Raw genomic sequence first — 27,317 nt, 5'->3', positions numbered from 1 at the left:
AACTAATACAACTATGTGAGAAAACCATTTGGCTTTATCTACAAAAGTTGCACAGGCACATATACAATGATCTTGTAATTCCATATCTAGTATGTACCCTGAAAAAACATATATACCAAGAGATACATACCAGAATGATTATAGCAACATTATTTGTAACAGCAAAAAACTAGAATCACATCTAATATCCACCGACAGCAGGATGACTGAAGTAACTTCAGGAAATATATTATTATCAACAGAAATGAAAATAAATGAACACCATTATCTAATTTTCAAGAACATAACACTGGACTTCCACTTCCAAAGTTGCAGCAACAACAGGGACCACATTTGTCATCCAGTCTGAAACAATTAAGAAACCAAAAAGTACACAGATAAGAAACAACAGTTTCCAAGACAGTGGACATCTGAATGTGGAAGAACAATGACGCCTGAGACACAGGAAACAAACCACACAAGCCCTTTCTGACCCAGCTTACTGTCCTGAGAGTTTCCAGGCCATGATGCAGGAAGGAGGAACACAAGCTGAGCCCAGCTCATCCCTTGACTTGAGAGCATGAAATGGGAATCTGGGGAGACTATGTCAGCTGGAGTCTGTGCAGCAAAGTACCAGACAGGAGACTAAAGCACAGAAAAAGAACTCCAAGGATCTGCAAAGAGTCACCCTTGAGTATTCAGTAAAGAATTCAGTAAAAAATTCTCAAGTATATCGGCTCAGACGTGTGAAGAAACAACCCATGGCTGAAGAAAGAACCCAAAACATGCAAAGAAACAACACTCGACAACCACAGAAGGCCAAAAATAGTTGCTTCTCCCACAAGACAGTACAGAACCTCATCAATCACAGGACATTGGATAGAATTTGTAGAAGGGTCTTGCCTCAGCAGTGGGGAATACTTAGCCCTAGATGCAATGATCCCCTGGTCCAGCCTAAAAAGTCTTCAGAACAAGACACAATAATATCAAACTGTTTCCAAGTAACTTAACTGCATTCCAGAACAAAGTTTCTCACAGAACTACTAAAAGTGGCCAGGCATCATGGCTCATGGCTCATGCCTGTAATCCCAGTACTTTGGGAGGCCAAGGCGGGCACAACACTTCAGCCCAGGAGTTTGAGATCAGCATGATCAGCATGGCCAATATGGCAAAATTCCATCTCTACCAAAAAACACAAAAAATTAGCCAGCTGTGATGGCATGCACCTGTGGTCTCAGCTACTCAGGAGGCTGAGGTGGGAGGATTGCATGAGCCGGGGAGGCGGAGGTTGCAGTGAGTCGAGATTGCACCATTGCACTCTAGCCTGGGTGACAGAGTGAGACTCTGTCTCAAAAAACAAAACAAAACAAAAGAAATACTGTAAGTGAGGCACCCAACAAGGGTAAAATCTCACCTGACAAGGTGAAATTCAAAATATCTATTTTCTAATCAAAAGTTTCCAGACATGCAAAGAAGCACAAAAATACTAGTGATTATGAGGAAAAAAAACAATCAATCAAAACATATCAAGAAGTAACACAAACGTTAGAAGGAGCAGACGAAAACATTGTAAGTGTTGTCTATATTCTATATTTTCACAAAGATGGAGGACACAGATTGAACGTGTTAATTAGAGACATAATAGAAGATACAAAACACGCCCAAACAGACCCCCAGAGATGAAAACTGCAGACTGCAGAAAAACAAAAAAGCAAAACCACTAGATGAAAGGCAGATTGGACGTGCAGAAGATTGGTGACAGTGAAGACACAGCTATAGACACGAACCAAAATGACACACAGCAAGAAAAAAACTAAAAAATAAAGGAACATCCTTAAGCTATAGCCTAAAATACATGTAATTGGAGTCCCCAAAAAGGAAAGCATGAGAGGAAAAGAAAAAATATTTGGAGAAGTAATGGTCAAAAAATGTCCAAATTGGTTGAAAACTATACACTCCTAGCTCTAAGAAACACGAAGAAAACTACTCTAAGGCCTATCACAATCAGATTGTTCAAAATCAATAATAAAGACATCTTAAAAGCAGATACAGAAAAAAGACACATTAAGAGATAAGTATGACAGATGATTTGTCAGAAAACATGAAAGTGAGAAGGCAATGAAGCAACATCTTTGAATGTCTGAACCTTTGAAAAGTCATTTGGTATATATATAAAACCAAAAAAAGTGCATAAATGTAAATTTATCCTCTCCCCAAACTAAAAGATAGTCTTTATTAATGATTTTGGGCAGGTTGAAAGTTTTAACAAAGATTTCATAACTGTTCTAGTATTTCAGACTACAGTAAAGTCTTTAATAAGAAACCAAGGCCAATACACAAGTCAAGAAAAAAAAAAAGTACAATACCTAATTTTGTCTTAAGAGTCTTTACATTTTCAAGTTCTTGTTCCAACTCCATTACGTTGTATTCCACCGATGAAGACAGCCCTGTTCAAAGCAAAAAACATTTAGAAGTAAAACAGAACCCCTAACACTATAGAACAGGTAGCCCTTTAATTAAAATCTAAAATAAAACATGGTAAATCCCACTAATTGAAAAGAAAAACAAATGCTGCTGTGATTCAGAGGAAGGCACACCCATATATTTACCAATTAAAACTTCTTGCTGATTAAACACTGCACGTTTCCACAGAGTGATATAACAGACTCTCAAGACTCAGAAGGGAGAGGGTTGGGATGGAGGCAAGGGATGAAAAACGACGTATCGGGTACAATGTATGCTACTCCAGTGATGGGTACATTAAAATCTCAGACCACACCACTATACATCCATGTAACCCAAAACCACTGGTACCCCAAAAGCTACTGAAATAGTAATATTAAAAATAAACACTACATGTTTCCTAGAAAATTTCTTAACATGGTAAAGTTCTAATTTGATCTATTAATAATCTTTTCTTAATTACAAAAGCAACTTGGGCTTACTATAAAAAGTGAAAAAAATCAGGATCTCCTCTTCTGCATCTCACCTCCCTAAAATGACAACTGTGAACAGCTTGGCTGATGCTTCCATACCTTTCTTCACATTCAGAAGCACATTCATACATACATATGTATCCTATACACGGTTTTTATTACATATTTTATATGAATGGGGTCAATCAGACATAGTACTTTACCATTTGCTTTCCTAGTCAATTATATGTCCAAGTTGACAGCTGAATAACATTCCATAGTACAGATGTACTACAACTTTATTCCCTTCACACATATTCAAGTTTTCAACTTTTTGCCACTACAAACAAAATGCTACACTACAAACAAACACTACGCTATTGCAAACAGTGTTGCAATAAACATTCTTGTATGCACATCCAGTACATTTTGGTTCTAATTATTTCTGTAAGACAGATCCCCAAAACTTAGATTGCTGAGTAGGGTATGAACATTTATAGAAGGTTACTTCTGCATAATATCGTAATAATTTAAACTATGTAATAATTTACATTTCTATCAATAGCTTTGAAACTATCTGTTTTCCAGTATCATCTTCAGCACTGAAGTTGTAACTGAAGTGACAACTCTTCAATTCTACCAATGTGATGGGTGAAAAATGTTTTCTTCCTGTTACTTTAACATGCATTTCCCTAAATGTGGTTGAATATACTTCTCAGCGTTTATCACCTGAATTTTCCCTATTCATATTTGCTACTTGTTTCTCTAACAGTGGATCTTTGTATTATTTATATTTTATCTGTTAAATTCTGAAACAGAGAAATTAAAATACCCACTACAACAGTACTTTAAGTTCTCTCAGTTTTTAAGAGGTTTTTTTTTCTTTTCCATTATGCATTTGTATTTGACTGCTGAGACTGGGAGGTTCCGTTTGCTAGGGTTTTTGTTTTGTTTTGTTTTGTTTTGCTTTGTTTTTCATCCTAGACTGTTACATCTTCCTTATGAATCATCTATCTTATCATTTCATAATGACCCTGTTTGTTTCTAATGCCTTTCAACTTAAATTCTGTTTTGTGGATTTTAAGTTCTACTTTTTGTTTCTACCTATCTTGCTTGTTTACTTACATACATTTATACATACACCTTTAATCTTTCTTTTTCTCTTATCCAGCTGAATCTTACTGGAGGTTTAACCTGTATCAGTTAGCGTTTACTGGCTACAGGCAACTGAAATAGACTCACTAGTTAAAACAGAAAAGGAATTCATAAGATAGAACCAGGAGGAAAATTTTCCAGTAAAGAAAGTAGAGGAAATGGGCAGCTGAGAGTTGCAGGTGGCAGAACAGATGGATAGTTTCCTCATATCGTAACAGCTGGGATGACTCAGTCCTGAGTACTCGCAGTCAAGTCACTATGAGGAAGAATAGAAGTCTAGGAAGCAGGTGTCCTAATGGCATGGCTTAGAGTCACATGTCAGTTTCACGGAGAGCCAAGAACTCTGATGAGCAGTTCTGCCAATCTCATCTAACCGGGGAAATCCGCAAATCCAAATCAGGTACTTTACTACAAGAAAGGGCAATAGATGCTTGCAGGAAAAATGATAAATACAGGCTGAATAAATCCAATCTGATAAACTGTTCTTTAACAGTCAAATTCAGTACATTTACACTTAGTAAAATATAGAGCTTGCATTCAGTATAATTTAGTATTATAGCTGATGAAATTTATTTTATACTTTCTATACTACTTGTCTTAATTTTAAGTGATTTTTTAAAAGGTTTTTATCTTTATCAAAATGAAGCATGCACATAGCTCAAAGTGTCAAACACATGCACAGGTTTGCTGTCATGTCTCCTCCTTCCTGAATCAATTTTCCCAAAACTAGCTGTATAGCTGGTTCTTCTGGCACTTGTCTTCCTATTGCAACTTCTGAATTTCCTGCACAGAGCATTCCCACTGTGGCAGGTGAGCCACACATCTCTCCACTCCTCCCTTTCTCTCAATATGGCCATAATGATCATTTTAGCTAGACTGATATTCAATGTCCACATTATTATAACAACCAAAACGCCTATCCACATAGCAAACTATGACCAGCTTTCCTTCTTTCCTTAACATCCTTCCCACCCCCAGAATTAGCAATAATTTTTCTTTTACTTAATTTTCTATGTACTTAACACAAATTCAAACCCAAAACATCCTGCCAAAGGTCTTTATTTTCTCTTGGTTTTTATATTCCTCAGTTACACTATTAACTTCATTTTCTTGAAGAAATTTCTGCCAGTGTCTTTAGACCTGCCCACCCTAGAAGGACTGCCCTCTGTGCCTCCTGCACCCTTTCACCCTGGGATTGGCTGCCCACATCTCCTGTGGAGCATCTCTTATTTCCTACACAGCCCGTATCTTTTCTTGATTTACTCCCTTGTTTAGATGGTGCATATCCTCGAGTGGCTTGCTAAGCAAAGGTGAATGTGAGGTAAATTTTTTTCTTTAAAGATGGAGTCTCGCTGTCACTCAGACTGGAGCGCAGTGGCACGATCTCAGCTCACTGCAAGCTCCGCCTCCCAGGTTCACACCATTCTCCTGCCTCAGCCTCCCGAGCAGCTGGGACTGCAGGCGCCGCCACCTCACCCGGCTAATTTTTTGTATTTTTAGTAGAGACGGGGTTTCACCATGTTAGCCAGGATGGCCTCGATCTCCTGACCTCGTGATCCACCCGCCTCGGCCTCCCAAAGTGCTGGGATTACAGGTGTAAGCCACCATGCCCAGCCAATGTGAGGTAAATTTTTAAAGACTATACAAGTCTGAATACTTTATCTTTGCTCTTACGTTATAGTTTGATTAAGCACAAAAAATCAAGGTCAAAACTAATTCTCCTTCACAATTCTGAAGGCACTGCTTCATTGTCTTCAGGCTTCTAGTTTTGCTTTGGAGAAGTCTGAAGCTATTCTTACTCCTCTCTTTTTGAATGTGAACTGCTTGTCATTTCCCTTTCAAACTGTGTAGGATCTTTGTCCCCCGTGTTCTTGATGAGAGTTCATTTTCATGTATTGTGTTGGGGACTGATGACCCCTTTCAATCTCTAAATTCATGTCCTTCAGATCTGGGAAATCTTCATTTTGTCATAATAGCACTGTCATAAGAACTAAAGATCAGGTGAGCACTGACAGTACCTGGTTTTAACTTCATATTCCTGAAAGAGGCACTGAAGAGGGTAGAAAAGACAGCCTTGAATCACCGATGCCAACCCCTCCTCCATCCCCCAGCAGTGGCCGCGTGGTGTGGAGAGAGAATCTGTGTACTTGGGGGAGGGAGAGCACAACAAACGGGGGACTTGGCAATGCACTCAGTGCTGCCCTGTCACAGCAGACAGCAAAGCTATGCTGGGCTTAGCCAGTGTGTGCCCACAGAGGGAGCATGTGGACCAGTCCTAGCCAGAAGGAAATTCCCCATCCCAGAGGTCAAAACTTGAGTTTCTCAGCAAGCCTCACCATCACGGGCTACAGTGCTCTGGGGTCCTAAGCAAACTTGAAAAGCAGTCTAGGATACAAGAACTGCAATTCCTAGGCAAGGCCTGGTGCTGGGCTGGGCTTAGAGCCAGTGGACTAGGGCAACATGTACCAGACAGAGTGGCTAAGGGAGTGCTTGCACCACCTCTCCACCAACCCCAGGCAGCAGAGCTCACAGCAAGTAAAGTGACTCCTTCCTTCTGCTCAAAGAGAGGAAAGTAAAGAGAACTTTGTCTTGCATTTTGGATACCAGCTCAGCCGCAGTGTAATAGGGTACTGGGCACAGTCATGAGGGCCCCATTCTAGGACCTAACTTCTGGATGATGTTTCTAGATACACCCTGGGCCAGAAGGGAACCTGCTACTTTTAAGGGACTCAGTTCTGGAAGGATCCATCACCTACTGACTAAAGAGCCCTTGGGCCACAAAGATCTAGGAGTGATACATAGCTAGTATGCCATGGGCCTTGGGGAGACTCTAAGACATGCTGGCTCCAGGTCTGATGCAGCATATTCCCAGCTGTGGTAGCTACAGTGAAAGACTCCTTCTGCTTGAGAAAAGCAAAGGGAAAAGTAAAGGGTCCTTTGTATTGCAGCTTAGGTACTAGCTCGGCCACAGTGGGGTAGAGTATCAGGTGGGCTCTTGGGGTCCCCGAAACCAGGCCTAGGCTATTGAACAGCATTTCTAGACCTGCCCTGGGACAGAGGGGAGCCCACTGCCCTGCAGGGTGAGTCCCAGGCCTGGCAACATTCTCCACAAGCTGACTGCAGAGCTTCTGAGCATTAAGTGACCATTGGCAGTGGCCTGGCAGAACTCCCCGTGGGCTGGTAGTGGTGGGAGCATGTGGAAGGAGCAGGGAAGAGGAGGAAGGACTTTGTCTTGTGGTTTGAGGTCCACTTTAGCTGCAGTAAAACAGAACACCAACCAGATTTCTAAAGTTTCTGACTTCAAACTCTGCCTCCCAGACAGCATCTCTGGACCTGCCCTGGGTCTGAGGGAACTTTTCACCCTGAAGGGAAGGACACAAACCTGGCTGGCTTCCCCAACTACTGATCGTAGAGCCTTAGGGCCTTGAGAGAACACAGGCAGTAGCCAAGTAGTGTTTACAGTGGGCTCTGAGTGAGACCCAGTGCTGTGCTGGCTTCAGGTCTCACCCAGCGCAGTCCCAGTGGCGGGGGCCACAGGGGGTGCTTGCATCACCCCAATCCCAGCTCTAGGAAGCTCAGCACAGAGAGATGCCATTTGTTTGGGAGAAAGTAAGGGAAGAGAACAAGAGTCTCTTCCTGGTAATCCAGAGAATTCTTCTGGATCTTATCTAAACCCACTGAGGCATTAGTCTGCAAGAACCACAGCATTATTGGGCTTGGGGCCCAAGTTCCTTTGAATGTCCAGAAAGCATTCCCAAGAAAGACAGGCACATACAAACCCGGACTGTGAAGATTACAATAAATACTTAACTCTTCAATGCCCAGACACTGACGAATATCCACAAGCGTCAAGACCATCCAGGAAAACATGACCTCATCAAACAAACTAAACAAGGCACCAGGGACCAATCCTGGTGAAAGAGAAATATATAACCTTTCAGACAGAATTCAAATGGCTGTTTTGAGGAAACTCAAAGAGATTCATGATAATACAGAGAAGGAATTCAGAATTTTATCACATAAATTTAACAAAGAGACTGAAATAATAAAAAAGAATCATGCAGAAATTCTAGAGTTGAAAAATGTAACTGACAAACTGAAGAATGCATCAGAGTCTCTTAATAGCAGAACTGATGAAGCAGAAGAAAGAATTGGTGAGCTTGAAGACAGGCTGTTTGAAAATACATAGTGGAGACAAAAGAAAAAAGAATCAAAAAGAATGAAGCATGCCTACAATATCTAGAAAATAGCCTAAAAGGAGCAAATCTAAGAGTTATTGATGGCAAAGAGGAGACAGAGAGAGAGAAAGGTAGGAAGTTTATTTATTCAAAGGGAGAATATTAGAAAACTTCCCAAACCTACAGAAAGATATCAAAATTTAAGAACAAGAAGGTTACAGAACACCAAGTAGATTTAACTCAAAGACAATTACCTCAAATAATCAAGCTCCCAAAGGTCAAGGATAAAGAAAAGATCCCAAAAGCAGCAAGAGAAAAGAAACAAGCAACATCCAATGGAGCTCCAATCCACCTGGCAGCAGACTTCAGTGGAAACTTTGCAGGCCAGGAGAGAGTGGCATGACATGTATAAAGTGCTGAGGGAAAAACACTTACACTCTAGAATAGCATGTCTGGTGAAAATATCCTTCAAGCATGAAGGAGAAATAAAGATTTTCCCAGACAAACAAAACCTGAGGCATTTCATCAACATTAGACCTGTCCTACGAGAAATGCTAAAGGGAGTTCTTCAATCAGAAAGAAAAGAATGTTAATGAGCCATAAGAAATCATCTGAAGATACAAAACTCACTGGTAATATAAGTAAACACAGAAAAACACAGAATATTATAGCACTGTAATTATGGTGTGTAAACTACTCTTATCGTAAGTAGAAAGATTAAATGATGAACCAATCAAAAATAATAACTACAACAACTTTTCAAGACACAGACAGTACAGTCAGACATAAAAAGAAACAACACAAAGTCTAAAAGTGTGGGGATAAGTTGAAGTGTAGAGTTTGTACTAGTTTTCTTTTTGCTTGTTTGTTTTTTGCAATGTGTTAAAATGCCCTCGGTTTAAAATACGGGTTATAGGATAGTATTTGCATGCCTCACGATAACATCAAATTGAAAAACATACAATGGATACTCCAAAATAAAAAGCAAGAAATTAAATCCTACCACCAGAGAAAATAACTTTCACTAAAAGGAAGACAGGAAGGAAAGAAGAGAAGACTATACAAAACGAGAAAACAACAAAATGGCAGGAGGAAGTCCTTACTTATCAATAATAACACCGAATGTAAATGAACTAAACTCTCCAATCAAAAGACATAGTGACTGAATGGATAAAAAAGCAAAACCCAATTATCTGCTGCCTACAAGAAATACACTTTACCTATACAGATACACCTAGCTTGAAAATAAAGGTACAGAAAAAGATATTCCATGCTAATGGAAACAAGAAAAGCACAGAAGTAGCTATACTTATATCGGAAAAATAGATTTCAAGACAAGAAATGTAAGAAGAGACATAGAAAGTCATTATATGATGATAAAGGGGTCAATTCTGCAAAAGGGTGTAACAATTATAAAGATATATGCACTCACTGGAGCATCCAGATATATAAAGCATATATTATTAGAGCTAAAGGGAAAGAGAGACCTCAATACAATAACAGCTAGAGACTTCAACACCCCACTTTCAGCATTGGAAAGATCTTCCAATAACAGAAAATCAAAAAGAAACATCAGACTCAATCTGTACTGTAGAACAAATGGACCTAACAGATATTTACAGAACATTTCATCTAATGGATATCAGAACAAACCTTCTTCTTCTCAGCACATGGATCATTCTCAAGGATAGACCACATGTTAGGTCACAACACAAGTCTTAAAACATTCAAAAAATTGAAATAGGGCTGGGCGCGGTGGCTCAAGCCTGTAATCCCAGCACTTTGGGAGGCCGAGACGGGTGGATCACGAGGTCAGGAGATCGAGACCATCCTAGCTAACACGGTGAAACCCCGTCTCTACTAAAAAAAAAAAAAAAAATACAAAAAACTAGCTGGGCGAGGTGGCGGGCGCCTGTAGTCCCAGCTACTCGGGAGGCTGAGGCAGGAGAATGGCGTAAACCCGGGAGGCAGAGCTTGCAGTGAGCTGAGATCTGGCCACTGCACTCCAGCCTGGGCGACAGAGCGAAACTCCGTCTCAAAAAAAAAAAAAAAAATGAAATAATGTCAAGCATCTTCTCTGACCATAATGGAATAAAACAAAAAATCAACAAGAGTAATTTTCAAAACTATACAAGCACACGGAAATTAAACAAAATGCTCCTGAAAGACCAGTGGGTCAATGAAGAAATTAAGGGAGAAATTGAAAACTTTATTGAAACAAATGATAATGGAAGCACAGTATACCAAAACCTATGGGATACAGCAAAAGCAGCACTAAGAGGGAAGTTTATAGCTACAGGTGCCTACATAAAAAAAGACAAAAAACTTCAAATAATCTAATGATGCATCTTAAAGAATTAGAAAAGCAAGATCAAACCAAATCCAAAATTAATAAAAGAAATAATAAAGATCAAAGCAGAAATAAATAAAATTGAAATGAATACAAAAGATTAATAAAACAAAAGTTGTTTTGAAGTTGACAAAACTTTAGCCAGACCAAGAAAAAAAAGAGAAGATCCAAATAAAATCAGAGATGAAAAAGAAGACATCACAACTGACATCACAGAAATTCAAAGGATCATTAGTATTTACTGTGAGTAATTACATGCCAGTACACTGGAAAATCTAGAAAAAAATGGACAAATTTCTAGACACATACAACCTACCAAGACTGAACCACAAAGAAATCTAAAACCTAAACAGATCATTAATAAGTAACTAGATCAAACCTGTAATAAAAAGTCTCTCAATAAAGAAAACCCCAGGACCTGATGGCTTCACTGCTGAAGTTTACCAAACATGTAAAAAAGAACTAATAACAATCCTATTCAAACTAGTCTGAAAAACAGAGGAGGAGGAAATACTTCCAAACTCATTTTAAGGGGCCAGTAATACCCTGATACCAAGACACATCAAAGAAAGAAAACTACAGACCAACATCTCTGATAAATATTGATGCAAAAATCCTCAACAAAATACTAGCAAACCAAATTCAACAACACATTAAAAACATCATTCGTGATGAAGTGGCATTTATCTGAGATGCAAGGATGGTTCAACATACACAAATCAACCAATGTGATACATCGTATCAATGGAATGAAGGACAAAACTCATATGATCATTTCATTTGATACTGAAAAGCATTTGATAAAATTCAACACCCCCTCATGATACAAACCTTTAGAACACTGGTATCTTCAATGGAGCGAAAGATGTGGGGATCAAACCATTACATAAACAGGATTCCAATCAATTCTCTTACGAAGTAGCTCACTCTACTTCATCTGGTGGTGCCACTTTTTTGAGACTTTTGGGGATTCTGGGGTATAAATCAAGCACAAATGGCTTAGGATTTAGTTTCCTTGGGTCTGTGAAACTGGTTACTCAAGTCCGCTAAGTTTTCTCAGGTCTTTTAAATTCCAAAATTTTATTGTGATTTTCTCCTCTTAACTTCTCATCCTTTTAGGTTTATGCCTCTCTGAACCTCAGTGTTTTCATCTGTAAAAAGGGGGTGTATCTATTAGGATACTATATACTGAATCAGAAAACTAAACCCAAATGAGTTTAAAAATGAGGAAATAATTTCATATAATTAGAAGTTTAGACACAGAGCAAACTTCAAAGAGGATTTTCCAGCAGCTCAACAGTGACTGTCCTGCGTGTCCGTGTGAAGAGACCACCAAACAGGCTTTGTGTGAGCAATAAAGCCTTTTAATCACCTGAGTGCCGGCGGGCTGAGTCCGAAAAGAGAGTCAGCGAAGGGAGATAAGGGTGGGGCCGTTTTATAGGATTTGGGTAGGTAAAGGAAAATTACAGTCAAAGAGGGGTTGTTCTCTGGCGGGCAGGAGTGGGGTCACAAGGTGCTCAGTGGGGAGCTTTTGAGCCAGGATGAGCCAGGAAAAGGAATTTCACAAGATAATGTCATCACTTAAGGCCAGGACTGGCCATTTTCACTTCTTTTGTGGTGGAATGTCATGGGTAAGGCGAGGCAGGGCGTTTGCACTTCTTTTGTGATTCTTCAGTTACTTCAGGCAATCTGGGCGTATACGTGCAAGTCACAGGGGACGCGATGGCTTGGCTTGGGCTCAGAGGCCAGACAGTGACATCAAGGGACTGAAAGTACTGCCATCCACAAGTTGACTTAACAGGAAGACTAGTGCTCTTTCTCTTTTTATGTAATTTTGTAATCTCTGCTCATTTTAATTTGCTCTTTACTTCTTCATTTTCTTCTTTCTCAGCTAGTGAAACTTTTGTTTATCCTTTTTTCCCATGTTGATTTGGCGGTTCAATGGTTATTTCCCATTTTTAATACTCATACTTAGATATACTTTAATATCAGCATCACACAGTCCTAGCCCCACAGGGATGCTTTTCTGAGTAACCCCACACCAAGGTAAAGCTCTCACAACACTTTAGTCATTCTCTCATCGCTGCCCACCCATGCCCCCAACTCCTGGATCTTGCTGCGACAGTTTCAACAATATTTAGTTACCAAATGTTTCAAATGTTACCAAATGTTTCCTTCAATATGGAAGCTAAAATAGTGTTTGGCACAAATTAGATGCTCAATATACAGATATAAAATAAACAAATGAGCGAATGCGTAACAGATGAATGACATCTTTGGGAATATATGAATTTTTTTTTTTTAAGAGACAGGGTCACTTTATTGCCCAGGCTAGACTCAAACTTCTGGGCTCAAGCTTATACTCCCACCTCCCGAGTAGCAGGGACCATCGGTGCACGCCCCACACTCAGCTGAGTTTTTAACTGCAGTCTTTATTCCTCCCTTACAACTATAGGTGCTAGTCAGCAACCAGCAGCAGGTTGCAAATGGGAAGCTTGATGTTGATCTCTCTCTTCTTTGTCTGGAATTTTTCTATGTGAAAGTTCGTAAGGGCTTTTCTTTTCCATTATTTTCGGAATTCAGGAATCTTACAAACTAAATCCAGATCTTTTTTTCTATTGAATAATCTTGCCTAGGAGTCTGTGGCCTTTTAACCTGAACTCAAGTCTTTCTTAAGCTCACTGATATTTTCTTCTACTTTTTATTTACCTACTTGTTCTTTTTTCTCCTTTTAGATGCCTGTTATTTACATCAGTATCTTAGCTCTGCACTTCATGTCTATTTTCATTAATAGTTGCCTTCTTTTGTACTTTTGGTATGTGACAAAATAGTTCTTCCCCTTGATTCTGCCAGATGATTAATTCAATTTTTGAAGGACTATATTAGCTTCCTATGGCTGCTGCAACAAATTACCATAAAGTTTCTGGCTTAAAACAACATAAATTTATCGTCTTACAGTTCTGGAAGTGTGAAGTCCTAAAATCAAGGTGTTAGCAGAACTGTAATTCTTCCGGAGACTCTAAGGGAGCAACCATTTCCTTGTCTTTTCTAGCCCCTGGGGGCCACCTGCATTCTCCAGTTCATGGTCCCTTCCTTGAGTCACTCCAACCTCTTCTTCCATTACCAATGTCTCCTTCTCTGACCATCTCAGCCTTCACTTACACCAACTCTTGTGATTACAGTGGGCCCACTCCATAATCCAGAATAATCTTTAAAGTAAAAAGTAAAAAGTAAAAAGATCCTTTACTTGATCCTATGTGCAAAGTCCCTTTTGCCATGTAAGGTAACATATTCACAAGGTCTGGGGATTAGGCCTTGGACATCTTTAGGAAACCATTATTCTGACTACCATAAGGACTATTTCTTTTTTTGTTTGTCTATTAAGCTTTTCATTTTTTTCAAGTTCTCAGTATCAGCCTTTTTCTGTTCTAATGACATTTCCTTGGACGTTCTAACTACTTCTGAGAATTAGGTATGAATTCTTATTTGTCTCTCCCATTAATTGGTAACTCAAGTGGGAACCACTTGTTCTAGATATTCATCTTGGTCTTCTTCACTCAACCTTAAACAACTGGTAATTTTTCTCTATCCACCTCTGTTGTTCCCTTCATCTCTAATCAAGTCAGACACTCCCTCAAACAGTGACAAACCAGCTAAAAGGTATAGCAATTCAATTCTGTTCCTAGGACTAGGGACCAACTGGCCAGAAAAACTGATTTAGGAGGAGGAAACCTCACTGGGTCTCTCTAGGTGCAAAGAATGGTCCTTTCTCAAAGGTAGAGACTGAAAGGAGGATTCAGAACAACAACACAAGGCCAGCAACATCAGACACAGGGGCAAATGCAATCTCACTAAGGGAATTCAGAGGCCTCTTTTTCTAAGCCCCTTTGGGGAATCACAAAATTCCAGTCTTATCCCAGGTTTCTAGGAGAAGTAAATCCATCCCCTTTGCAGCTCCTTGCTCATTTCTGCCCATCACTGAAGAGAAAGCCATCGAACACCCTCCCTTTCGCAGACCCTGAGGTCTCAAATCCACTGACACGTTATATAGCATTTTCAGAGCTCATGAGTTTAATCACTTAACTTGTTAATATATAATTGATATATATATGAGACGAGGGATAAAGCTAGTACAGAAATATTCAGGTCATGTGACACAAGCTACTAAACTTTGATTACAAAGTTAGTTTTGAGTTTCTGGCAGCCACAGCAAAGGGGGAAGCAATTAAGTTACATAATGAATGAGCATTTCCATATAATGTGATTTACAGAAAGCACAGCTCTGTAAGATTTTCAGGTGTCTTTGAATCAAAGTTTAAACTACATAATATTCTCAGTAATAAATATATTTTACTTTTATCTCCATTCTTTATCAATTAAACTGTGTATCTGTAATTAATGCTCATTTAACTTCTATATTTCATTGACTGGAAATACAATTCCAAACTATATTCATTCCCCATTCATGCAAAGATCTATTATTCTAGTAACCAGCTGAAGGCTAGAAAAAATCAGCTCATGAGGCCGGGTACGGTGGCTCAAGCCTGTAAGCCCAGCACTTTGGGAGGCTGAGACGGGAGGATCACGAGGTCAGGAGATCGAGACCATCCTGGCTAACATGGTGAAACCCCGTCTCTACTAAAAATGCAAAAAATTAGCCAGGCAAGGTGGCGGGTGCCTGTAGTCCCAGCTACTTGGGAGGCTGAGGCGGAAGAATGGGGTGAACCTGGGAGGCAGAGCTTGCAGTAAGCTGAGATCCGGCCACTGCACTCCAGCCTGGGCGACAGAGCAAGACTCTGTCTCAAAAAAAAAAAAAAAAAAAAATCAGCTCATGAGTATTCAGAATTTTGGAAGAGACTGGACATCAGAATAGACAGTATTTCTGCTGCCAATGTGAAATTAAGTGAAAAGACAAAAATGCCTATTTTGTGGGTATGTTTACAGAGCTCAGTACAAATGTCTAGACCACTCAACGTACGATTCTTCAAAGGAAAATAACTAAAATGGCATTTCTGAAATGTTGTGCTTTTGTTTGCAGGTGATATAATACTAGGCACACAATAGGTAATTAATAAATACTGACTGAAATGAATATAAAAATCAAAACTACATTCTTGCTGTCCTCAACTAAATCATACTTTTATTAAACGACTAGATTCATCTGGGATGACACATTATTCAAGGACAAGGCCACCCTTTATTATAATAGAGCAACACTTAAGGAAGAAATGTAAGCTTTTGTGAGTAAATATTTCATTATAAATGACCAGAAGGAAACAATGACTATGGTAAGAAATTATGACATACTGGAAACAAATCCTGAGGTACTATGTGGATTTAAGTTACCAAAAATTTAACAAATCCTGAGGTATTATGTGGATTTAAGTTACCAAAAATTTAACAAATCCTGAGGTACTATGTGGATTTAAGTTATACCAAAACTTTAAAATATCCTGAGGGACTGCATTNATGTGGATTTAAGTTACCAAAAATTTAACAAATCCTGAGGTACTATGTGGATTTAAGTTATACCAAAACTTTAAAATATCCTGAGGGACTGCATTATCATTACTTTATTTCCAGATGAATCTAAAATGTCCAGTGTCGGCATTGTCTAGTCATTAAGTCAAACTGGTAGACAAAACCTGTTTGGACAAGTCATGAGAAATAAAAAGGGATTCTCCAAGAAAACCACAAAGCAGCTCATTTAAGGTCAATTTAATGGTATTATTCTGTTTTTCTTCCAGCCCCAACATAAGATTTCACTACCTCAAAGGAAATTGTAAGAGTATCTATTTGCATTCCCCTTAGGTGATTGGCAGTTCAACACCAATTAGTTCAAAATTACACTGTTACTAACATGCAATAAAAACAACACCTTTCATCTTTCTTACATAGGTAAGAATAACTTCAGAGCCAATAACTTTGATCAAATAAGTATTTTTGATCCTGTCCCACCCGTCTCTTTGGATTCAGGAAAACTAACAGCTGAAGGCAACTTTTCCCAGCTTTATTCTTAAGCTGAAAACTAGTGTGGTATTAAAATATTTTGCTTCCAAGATAACAGAATTTCCCAAAGTCCAATATTTATTCAATAACTAAATGGTCCTTATAACTTTCTTAATATATAAGACCGCCTTCATATATAAAAGGAGAGATATTAAGTATTTAATTTAAAATATAAAATGTATTTTTTAAAACAAATACAAATTTCCAATTAGATATGCAAGCCCTTCAAATAATTGATGCAATGCAATTATCTCCCTAAACAATTCAGTGTTCTAAACTTAGTCTCATAATGAATACTATTTGGAAGTAGATACCTCTAACATAAACAGATTGATGTCACATTTAACTTTTAATTTAGCATATAACCAAAACAAAGTTTGATTAGAAAATATTATCCAAGAAGCTCTTTAAAATTTGATTATACTTATTACTTTAAATTTGACCAAAGTGATCTCTATCACAAAGAATGTGAAGTCACTCAAATACTATAAATTATTTCTAATCACTTAGGCAAACAACTTTGTTGTTAAAGCCCAAATCTCCTAATAATTCACAGAGCAAACAGTTTCCATCTCTCTAAGCAAACACTACTTACTGTACACCACAGGGCTAATGCTGATTAGGCAAACTCCAGAAAGCATTTGAAAACTGAAGCCAGGACATTCAAATCTCTAACGTATCTATTTCAACATGGACTAACACTGTTACTGTCTACAAAGGAGAGAGTAGCCCATACACTCAGAGACTCTGTATCTACATATATTCCACTTGTAATGCTAATAATTAATAAAATAATAGTTTCTTTTTACTTCTGACATATCCACAAAATTATGGCTATTGACCTAGTAATGTGAGGCTTTTGAGATCCAACATAACTGTGAAAATGCAAATATACTTTCATTATTAATGACTGCAAAATAGAAATTGTTAAACAATCAACTTTAGGAACACTATATAATGCTATGTACAATTAAAACAATGGTTTGGCTTTTTCTACTTTAGATATAAGCTACTAGATCTAAACTAGATAAGACGTTAAGATAATTTTTAAACCTTTATATTTATATAAGCTACTATTGGGAATACCATCATCTATCTAGGTTGCAGTTGAAAAAGCAGCTCGGAAATATTAAATTCATCTTCTATTACACAAATTTGGATTTTTTTTTCTTTATTGAGGCGGACTCTCGCTCTGTTGTCCAGGCTGGAGTGCACCGGCATGATCTCGGCTCATTGCAACCTCTGCTGCCCAGGTTCAAGTGATTCTCCTGCCTCAGCCTCCCGAGTAGCTGGGATTACAGGCATGTGCCACCACGCCCGGCTAATTTGGTATTTTCAGTAGAGACGGGGTTTTACCATGTTGGCCAGGCTGGTCTTGAACTCCTGACCTCAGCTGATCCACCTGCCTCAGCCTCCCAAAATGTTGGGATTACAGGCGTGAGCCACTGCACCCAGCCAATTTGGATCATTTTTATACAATTCTCTCTATATATATTTCATAAAATATATGATATTTAACTCATTCTATAGTTTATTATTCCAAAGCATTCCTCATTTACTGATTTTATATTAGCATATTCTCTGGCAGTCACCTCATTTTATCTTGCAAAAACATCATTTCTTGGGGCTGCATTTTATTGTCATAAATTGGGATTAAAGAGCCCAAGAAGCTGAATAAATTATAACAAGGAATCTCTGACCATTTCAGATCCTTGGACACAAATGTTTTTTGATGATATCTGATCACTTTCACGCTAATATCAGACATGTCTCAAAGTGGCCCAGCGTCTGATAAATTCAAAATGTTCTCCCTTCAGTGATGTAACTAACAGCAAATAGTATTTATAGGATTGTCATTGCCAGAACCTAGAAGAATGCCTAGAGGAAGCCAATATGAAAGTAATTTAGAGGACAGAAGAAAATCTAATGTGAGCTTCCATATATCATTAAGTGTGTTATATGAAAGAATGTAAAGACCAAATGAGCAAATCACCTTGCCAATGATAACTGAAAATGCCTCTGACAGAATACTACTCTAAGATAGTCTAAAGAAGCAACCACTCTAAAGAATACATGCCACCCTAAGCCTTGGCACCTTCATAAAATTCCCTGGCAAATTCAACTTGGTGATAAACAGCAAGATTCAAGGACTGATGATGACATTAAGTGCTTCTGACAGGTCACAAGCTCCACAAAAAGCTTGTATAAGACATGTCTTGTTTTTTTTCAATCCCTTTATCTTTCAGGATAAAAAGGTATTGCAATCTGACACCCAGCAAAAATGAAACAACAATATCATCTGTGCTCTTAAGAATAACTATTAATACACGCTTCAATGGCAAGGACTTTTTTTTTTTAAGATGGAGTCTCGCTCTGTTGCCCAGGCTGGAGTGCAATGGCGCAATCTTGGCTCACTGCAACCCCCGCCTCCCAGGTTCAAGCGATTCTCCTGCCCCAGCTTCCCAAGCAGCTGGGATTACAGGTGCCTGCCACCACACCCGCTAATTTTTGTATTTTTAAGAGAGACCAGGTCATACCATGACAGCCAGGCAGGTCTTGAACTCCCAACCTCGGGCGATCTGCCTGCCTCAGCCTCCCAAAGTGCTGGGATTACAGGCGTGAATCACTGAAAAGATTAGAATCAAGCAGGAAAGTAACTGCTATAAGAAGTGATACACTAACTTTTTATCATGAAGATGAAAATAGTATCTAAAGAAAATGAGTTGAATTATTAAGTTCAAAACTACAATATTTTAAATAAATTAAAAGAACTCCGGAGGTTTTGAACTTAAACAACAAAAAATAATTTCTATTCATTATGGTACTACTTCTAAAGTTACCCAGTATACCCATAGGCTATACACACACAAATGCTAATTATTTCAATTAATGCCATTGCATTACTTAAACATTTAAACATGTTGAATGTCTGTGTGTGTGTGTGTGTGTGTGTGTGTGTGTGTGTGTATCCTCTTCACGCTGGGAAGGAATTACAAAAGGTTTTCTACCACAATTAATGTAATGGGGTTTTCTGTTGCGCTACTCTTTAGGAGTGTTGGAGCAGAAATGGTTCTTGATTACTCATACTCCATGGCCAAAACAGTAAGGGGAAAACTGTCTTATTTCAGCCTCTTCACTAACACTCCATGCATATGGTCTTCCTGTCCCTCAACTTTGGTGTATCCTTGGCGGTCTCCACTATGTGCCTTCCTAAGAAATCTCTCCAAGTGATTCTGTCTGATCTTGCCACCAAATTTTACTTTCTCTTCCTTCTTCACTTCTATGGTAAAATGACAACTCTCCATCAAGTGCGTTTTTCATCTATTAATTTACTTATGGGACACATGTTTACCACATATCCACCATGTGTCTAGCAACATTATAGAATCAGGTTACAGAGGAAAAGAAAACTAACAAAAATCCCTGCCCCAGTGAGGTGCAGTAGCTCACACCTGTAATTTACAAAAATCCCTGCCCCAGTCAGGTGCAGTGGCTCACACCTGTAATTTACAAAAATCCCTGCCCCAGTGAGATGCAGTGACTCACACCTGTAATTTACAAAAATCCCTGCCCCAGTCAGGTGCAGTGGCTCACACCTGTAATTTACAAAAATCCCTGCCCCAGTCAGGTGCAGTGGCTCACACCTGTAATTTACAAAAATCCCTGCCCCAGTCAGGTACAGTGGTTCACATCTGTAATTTACAAAAATCCCTGCCCCAGTCAGGAGCAGTGGCTCACATCTGTAATTTTAACACTTTGGGAGGCCAAGGCTGGCAGATCACTTAAGCCCAGGAGTCTGACACCAGCCTGGGCAAAACCCTGTCTCTACAAAAAAACACAAAAATTAGCCGGGTATGGTGGTGGGCGCCTGTAGTCTTAGCTACTCAGGAGGCTAAAGGGGAAGGATCACCTAAGCCTGGGAGGTGGAGGCCACAGTGAGCTGTGATTGTGTCACTGCACTCCAGCCTGGGTGACAGAGTGAGACCTTGTCTCAATCAATATAATTAAATAAATAAATCCCTGGAGTTCATGTTGTAGTGTGGAGAGACAGGCAATATACTTACTAAAAGACTTAACATGTGAGATAGTAAAAAATGCTATAGGAAAAAAAAATGCAGGAAAGGGGAAGCATAGAGCAGAGGCAGGACTTAGTGATACAATCGATACCCACAAGGCTCACTCCAGAGTGTGGGAAAGCTCCACGAAAGGGTATTTAGGTAAAGACCTGGAAGAGACAAGGTGGCGGGAAGCACAATAAAAATGCCCCAGGGGAAGGGGCTCAGTGGGGGAAGAGCGAAGAGACAGCAGGCATCAGATATGGGGCAGGAGTGAGCAGCCACTCCAAGGACTCTTGCTGTCCAGACTGAAACAGAAACCATCATCTGAGGACTTGGAGCAAATAAGTGGGAAGATCTGACTCACATTGTCAGAGACTCTCTCTGACTCACTAGGCCCAGGACAGACATGCATGGAAGCCATTAGGAAGCTACCACAGAAACCTCTCCAAGGGGTGACTGCTGCCCAACCAGGGTGGTGGCAGCACAGGTGGTGAGGCATGGTCAGATTCTGGAGCTGTTATGAAGCTGGAGCCAACAGCTTTGCAGAAGGAATCCATATGGGAATTAAGAGAAAGAGACTCCAAGGATTTGACCTGAGTACCTGGAAGAATGATTTGTCACCTGTAGAGAAGGGTTGATGGCAAAAGAAGCAAAATCTGGGAGTAAGATCTTGAGCTGACTTTGGACATATGTTTAAGATGCCTATTGGACATCCAAGCAGAAATGTCCACTAGACAGTTAGATCTTTAAGCTCAAAGCTCAGAGTAGAGGTCACAGCTTACAGGGGGTATTTAAAGCCATGAGACCAGATGAAATAACAAGGGAGTAACAGCAAATAGAGAATTTGAAGGATGGAGGCATAAGACTTTCCAGGTGAAGAAGTTATAGACACAGAAAAGCCAGAAAAGTAGACTGAGAAACAAGCAGCCCATTAAATAAAAGGAACCGGAAAGTATGGTGAACTGAAAACTAAGTGGAATAAAAGATATTTCAAGGAGGAAAGAGAGTAAGATAAGGACTATGAAGTCACAGACCAACTTGACCATGGCATTTCATGGAACAGTAGAAGCAAGAGTGAGTTTCAAAACAAAATGTGAAACCCATGAGCACACAACTCTTGTGAGCTTTGCCAAGAAGACCAAAGGAATGGGTGGTGAGCTGGAGGAGATACGGGGTCAAGGCAGATTCCTTCCTCTGTCTCTTTCTGGGAAAATTATAGCATATCTTTATGCAGATGGAAAGGATCCAGTTGGGGAAAAACTGGATCATGACAGAGAGAGAGACAGAAAGAGTAGAACTGCTAGATCGTGTCCTTGAATCGGCGAGAAGAGATGGAATCCAGGGCACCAGCGGAGCGCTAACATTAGACAGGCACACAGACAATTCAGCCACAGCATCGAGGGAAAAGGCAGCAGGTGTGAGGGGAGCTGCAGGGAGGTGGGTTGGCATGAAGAAAAAAGCTTGTGAAAATTCTCTTATGATTGCTTCTATTTTCTTAAGAAAACAGAAAACAAGGTCACCAATGGAGATTAAGGATGATGAAGATCTGAGGGAAGAAAAGACAGAATAAAGTCATCCAGGAGAATATAAAGTTAATTTAGGATACTGGTCACATATATAAAGGAAGGCCAGGCAGGAGGGTCAGTCAGCCAGCCAGGAGTGAGAGCACAGAACAGTGAGAGGAGAGCAGAATGAAGGCTCAGGTCTCACTGGTTCCAGTACAATCCAGCAAGACCATGAAAGGGAGCTAAGAGTGTATGCAGGGGACTGATTCTAACAGCCCAGGAATGGAAACTGTGCAAGGAAGTAGGGGGATGGGGAAATGATGGAGAGGAGGTGAGAAAAAGGTGTTAGGATCAGGGCATGTTAAATCTCCACACTGAAGAATTGTAGGAAATGGGAGTGCTAGAAGAAGTGAACTGGAAAAAGAGGTGGTAGGTGGAGAGTAGGATGCTTCATTGTAAGATTACGCAAAAGAACTTGAGTGGGTTATGTCACAGGCATGAGTGGGTGAGGCAGACAACCACAGGGACAGGGAAGGAGTGCCCCGGAGTGGGAAGGACACATGCACAGACACAAAATCACCACGAAAAAGGCACAGAATCAGAGAAGGATTAGAAATGAGGAGCAAAAATCCTCCAGAAGGGAGCAGAAAAGGCCTGGGAGGTGAGCAAATGACAGGACTAGGTCACGGTCTGATGACATGAGATCCAAAGTGCTGGAGAGTAGTAAAAGGGAACAGGAGGGCACCTCCTCAAACTCCAGGACCAGCCAAATGAAGGATGTGGGTAGAAGCGAGCCATTGCATAAGCGGGTGGCAGGAATGTGTGCCAAGTTTCTTTGAGCAAGAAAGTGGCAGTTGAAGATACAGGGGTTTTGTTCATGAGTTAACTCTCAGTTCCAAATGGCACAAACAGAAAGTTTCAGAAGCTAGAGGAAAGTGGAAAATCAGGTCAGAAATGGGATGTATAGAGACATGGGGGCAGAGTCCAGGGTACAAGGAGCCTGGATGTTCTGGGTTCCATGTGCTAACCATGATAAAGAGGAGTGACAGACAAAATGTGCCCATTAGTCCTGACAGTCCCAAAGCAGATGGCAGAGGGGAGGCTGTGTGCTGCGGGGAAGGGGAAGGCCGCCTGCCGCGATCACAGTGAGTTCTGTGGACATCTCTCTACTCCTGCCACGACAACAGGGACATGAGGGAGGTGCTGTCTTAGCCAAACGACAGGTGCTCTGGGGCTCCCTCCTGTCTCAGAAACACAGAATTCCTTTCTCTCTCTTTCTTTTTTCAAGTAGTTAAGTACTAGATAAAAATCTATAAATTCTTGTCCTTTTTTCTCCTCTTCTTCAGTCAACTAGCCTATGATCTTGAGACTCAGCATCTTAATTCATCTGCACAATATTTAGTGCCTAATTAAGATGTGCAATAAGCAAAAAGGGAAAGGAGAAAGGGTAGAGAGTGGCTGATAACAGGATGGCTTATTCAGGATACCAACTAACATTATCACAGCACACAGCTTTGCTTTACTAACATTCCATGAAACAATAACAATATTAACAAGAACAAAACCTCCCAATAACTTTATACCTATAGCACCATCAAGTGTCAAATAAACAATTGAGAAGTCACAGTCAGGCATTCCAACACAAAGCTATACTGATTATTTTTAAAACCAGGCATGAAAATTCAACTCCAGCAATATCATAACTAACACAATAACTCATGTTACTTTTTTAAAAAGTAGTGTTATTTCCACAGTGAAGCACTTGTTGGTGCTGGCTGTCACGTTTTTTCGCATAACTGTACAACGGAGCTCAGAGTAAGCCACGCTGACACCCCAGAGATTCCTGCAATGCACACTACATATTCCAACACACACTAAGAAAGCACCGCCAGGAACCCTATGATAAATCCGCAAAGGAATTTGTATTTTTTAAAAGAATTTTACTCTCATTATTCTGGAATTCTTTTAATAGCGAAAGTAAAACAATAAACACTTTACTTTTGTTTCATAATTTAAAATAGACAGTAACTGCTATAACAAAACACAATAGTCATAATACTAGATTAAATAAAATCCAGGGGATGGTTTCTCTTACTAACCTCCTATTTCTATTTTCTGAAGAAATGGTAAGTCGTGATTTTTCAGTCTTGCTTTCCTACACATTTTTCTAAGCATACTCTACTGAAGCTCACAATTCCTCATCTGTATTAGTCAAAATGTCCATTTTGCCATAGAACCATGTACGTTGTAAACATAAATCATTTAGCTCTTTATTTTCCACCTGAAATAGTCCACAGTGGCTAACCAGCAGCAAATAGCAAAATCATAATTATCCTAACATATCACTTAAGAGTTTCACTGAAAAGATTTCAGACAATCTACCAAACGGATCATAAATAGTGCACGGCCTACCAAAATGGTGTGTAAAACAATGAACTTAGTATTAGTTATCACACCATCCTCCATCCTCCCCAGGTCCCATCCATCTCTTCTCTGTAACATTTCCGCGCCAGGGAGGTGTTTTTACTGACTTTGACTTGGCTTCATTTTATGATACATTTAGCCATCTAGCAAGGGTTTCCTTTTCAACTTCTTTACGTATGGTCAGCCACTTTTAAATTTGAGGAGCCAGAGGATTTATAAAGACTCTAGAAAGGCCTTTTATATTTTTCCTACTGTGGAAGGGGAAAGTGAGAAAGGCTGTATTTTTGGATTTTATTTTGTTTTGATTGAAGTCAATTCAAGTTCTTCAGTTCATGGGGGGCTACATTTTACCCTTCCTGGGTGTCAGCCTCCTCATCTGTGAAACAGAAGCGGCGGCTGCCTGAGGCTGAAACAATCCCACAGGCAGGCAGGCAGGCAGAAGCTTGACACATATTCTTCACCACGCAGGCAGGCTCACTGCACAGCAGCATGGTTATCCAAATAGGATACATTTATTATAATATTCACTGCTTTAAGGAAACTTTATAAAGCTGACATTGTTGACTAAAGTTTATATCTCTGAAATTAAACAGGTTTAAATATTAGAGTAGTTTTAATTAAACTAGAAGAATAAAAAACATATGTAGTTCCAGTCTAAAAGTTTATCTGTATCAAATTATAGAATGTTACTGACAAGAACCCTCTAGAACAGATACAAACTGAAATTCTTGGATCTAAGAAAAAAGCTCTAAAATATTATGAACACTTTTGGGGTGATGATTTAAATTCACTATTTATAACTAAAGAAAGTAGGTATCTACCTATTTCTCAGTATTTCATAAACTAACCTTCTATTTTATATCTACTCTTGAATCATGTTTCTGAAATGCAGTTAGCTATTAATTATCTGATTGTTGGTGGGAGACCGGTTTTTCAACATGTGAAAATTACTTAAGTAAAATTAAAGAAAATTTACCTATACTTTCTGTTAAGCTATATCATAACTCTTTTCTTCATTGGTTCCTCAAAAACGATCAGTAATTAAAAATTAAACTTTAAAGTCATATGCTTAAAACATAAACACAGTTGGCAGTAGAGAGGTGCCTAGTCCCTCAGTGGCCAAAGTCTCACAAAGAATGGGTCTTGCTAGGTTACAGCTCATCTCAGCCAGGGTCTGCAATAAACGTCTCTTCACCAGGGAACTTCTTTTGTTACTCTAAAGTGTCCTTCTCTTGCAGCAGCACAAGATACAGAAAGGTTTATGTTTTTTCCCTTCAATTACCTATCTTTTTGAAATTAAAGTTTTTTTATCCCAGTCTAAATATGTAATATATACATACCATTTAGTCGTCTCTGGAGTGCTTCTTCCTCTAAGGTAATGATATAAATTTGTTCATCCAGGTCTTCAAGAATCTAAATTTAAAGATAAAACTATTCAACAATGCAACGTTACAAAACTAATGCTTATGAGACCATTTAGGCTATTTGGTCTATTTATTTTAGATAATGTAGTCATAAAAATTTCTAAGAACCCAAAATAAAAAAGCTCCAACTATTTTATTTACAAATTAAGTATAAATACTTTAGTATATAACCAAATACATCAAAAGTTATCACAAACCCTATATACATTTAAATTGGATATTTTTAAAGTTTAAGGGATTAAACTAAGGAACTCTTCTCAATGGCCAACAAATGTATGAATTTTAGGGTTTTTTAGTGACATTCTGAGATGCGGGCTACATGTATGAATTTTTTTATTTATTTATTTATTGTTTGTTTGAGACAGAGTCTCACTCTGTTGCCCAGGCTGGAGTGCAGTGGCATGATAATCTCAGCTCACTGCAACCTCCACCTCCCGGGTTCAAGCAATCCTCCCGCCTCAGCCTCCTTAGTAGCTAGGACTATAGGCAGCTACTATAGATGGCACACCACCATCTATATATGGCACACCACCATGCCCAGCTAATTTTTGTATTTTTAGTAGAAACAGGTTTCACCATGCTGACCAGGCTGGTCTTGAACTCCTGACCTCAGGCGATCTGCCTGCCTCAGCCTCCCGAAGTGCTGGGATTATAGGCATGAGCCACCATGCCCGGCCTACATGTGTCAATTTTAAACAGCCAAAAAACTAATTATGGTAAATAACTACAGTAAATACATGCCCAAGCCAACATTTTAGAGATAGAAGGAACAGACACCCAGTCCAACATTTGTTTTCTCATTTACATTTACCTACATAATGTCTAAAACAAGAAATCCATAAACTACATCAGAAACATGCAATACTTTCCATTTATATCATCTGTATGTACTAAAAACGCTCCATGAATATTAAAGATTGGTATTATCAAAATTATCAAAATCATCCAATAGACCGAAATCTAGAGAAGGGGTATGTTTACATATAAACCAAGTTATACAACAGTAGTTCCAAAAAAAAAAAAACCACACTAATAATTTACCAGTTGTATGGGATATTGTCTGCATTGTTAAAAAAACTAAAATTGATTTAATTCTAGTTTTGTTAACATAGCTATCCTTCTGAGAGGATCCTTATTATCTTCCTAGCTGTAGGGAAAATCTGAGAGAAGTCTAGAGCTGATATCAGTGTTCCATATCCTCACCTTCAAACTACTTACACTCAGCAAAAAAAATAAATTGTGAGGAGCTAATGGACAAAAAGATAGAAACCATATATACATCTCCTTTCAGATTTTAAAGTATTTTCAGAAAACAGATTT

At 39.2% G+C, this 27,317-nt stretch overlaps 1 protein-coding gene across 6 annotated transcripts in view; it reads right to left on the bottom strand.

Moving 5' to 3' along the window:
- Positions 1-27,317, bottom strand: part of LMBR1 (limb development membrane protein 1) — a 168,019-nt gene that overhangs the window by 59,080 nt on the left and 81,622 nt on the right. For all 6 annotated transcript variants that reach the window (XM_017860568.1, XM_017860571.1, XM_017860567.1 and 3 more), the window contains 2 exons: positions 25,914-25,986; positions 2,346-2,426 (listed from right to left, as the gene is read on the bottom strand). In XM_017860568.1, coding sequence (XP_017716057.1) covers positions 2,346-2,426; positions 25,914-25,986 — 154 coding nt within the window. The remainder of the gene's footprint in view (positions 1-2,345; positions 2,427-25,913; positions 25,987-27,317) is intronic.

The sequence above is a fragment of the Rhinopithecus bieti genome, unplaced genomic scaffold (genome assembly GCF_001698545.2).
Source record: "Rhinopithecus bieti isolate Rb0 unplaced genomic scaffold, ASM169854v2 scaffold_50877, whole genome shotgun sequence".
Taxonomy (NCBI): Eukaryota; Metazoa; Chordata; class Mammalia; order Primates; family Cercopithecidae; genus Rhinopithecus; species Rhinopithecus bieti.
Note: the sequence above shows the minus strand (reverse complement) of the source record. Positions and strands in the feature narration are given on the sequence as shown.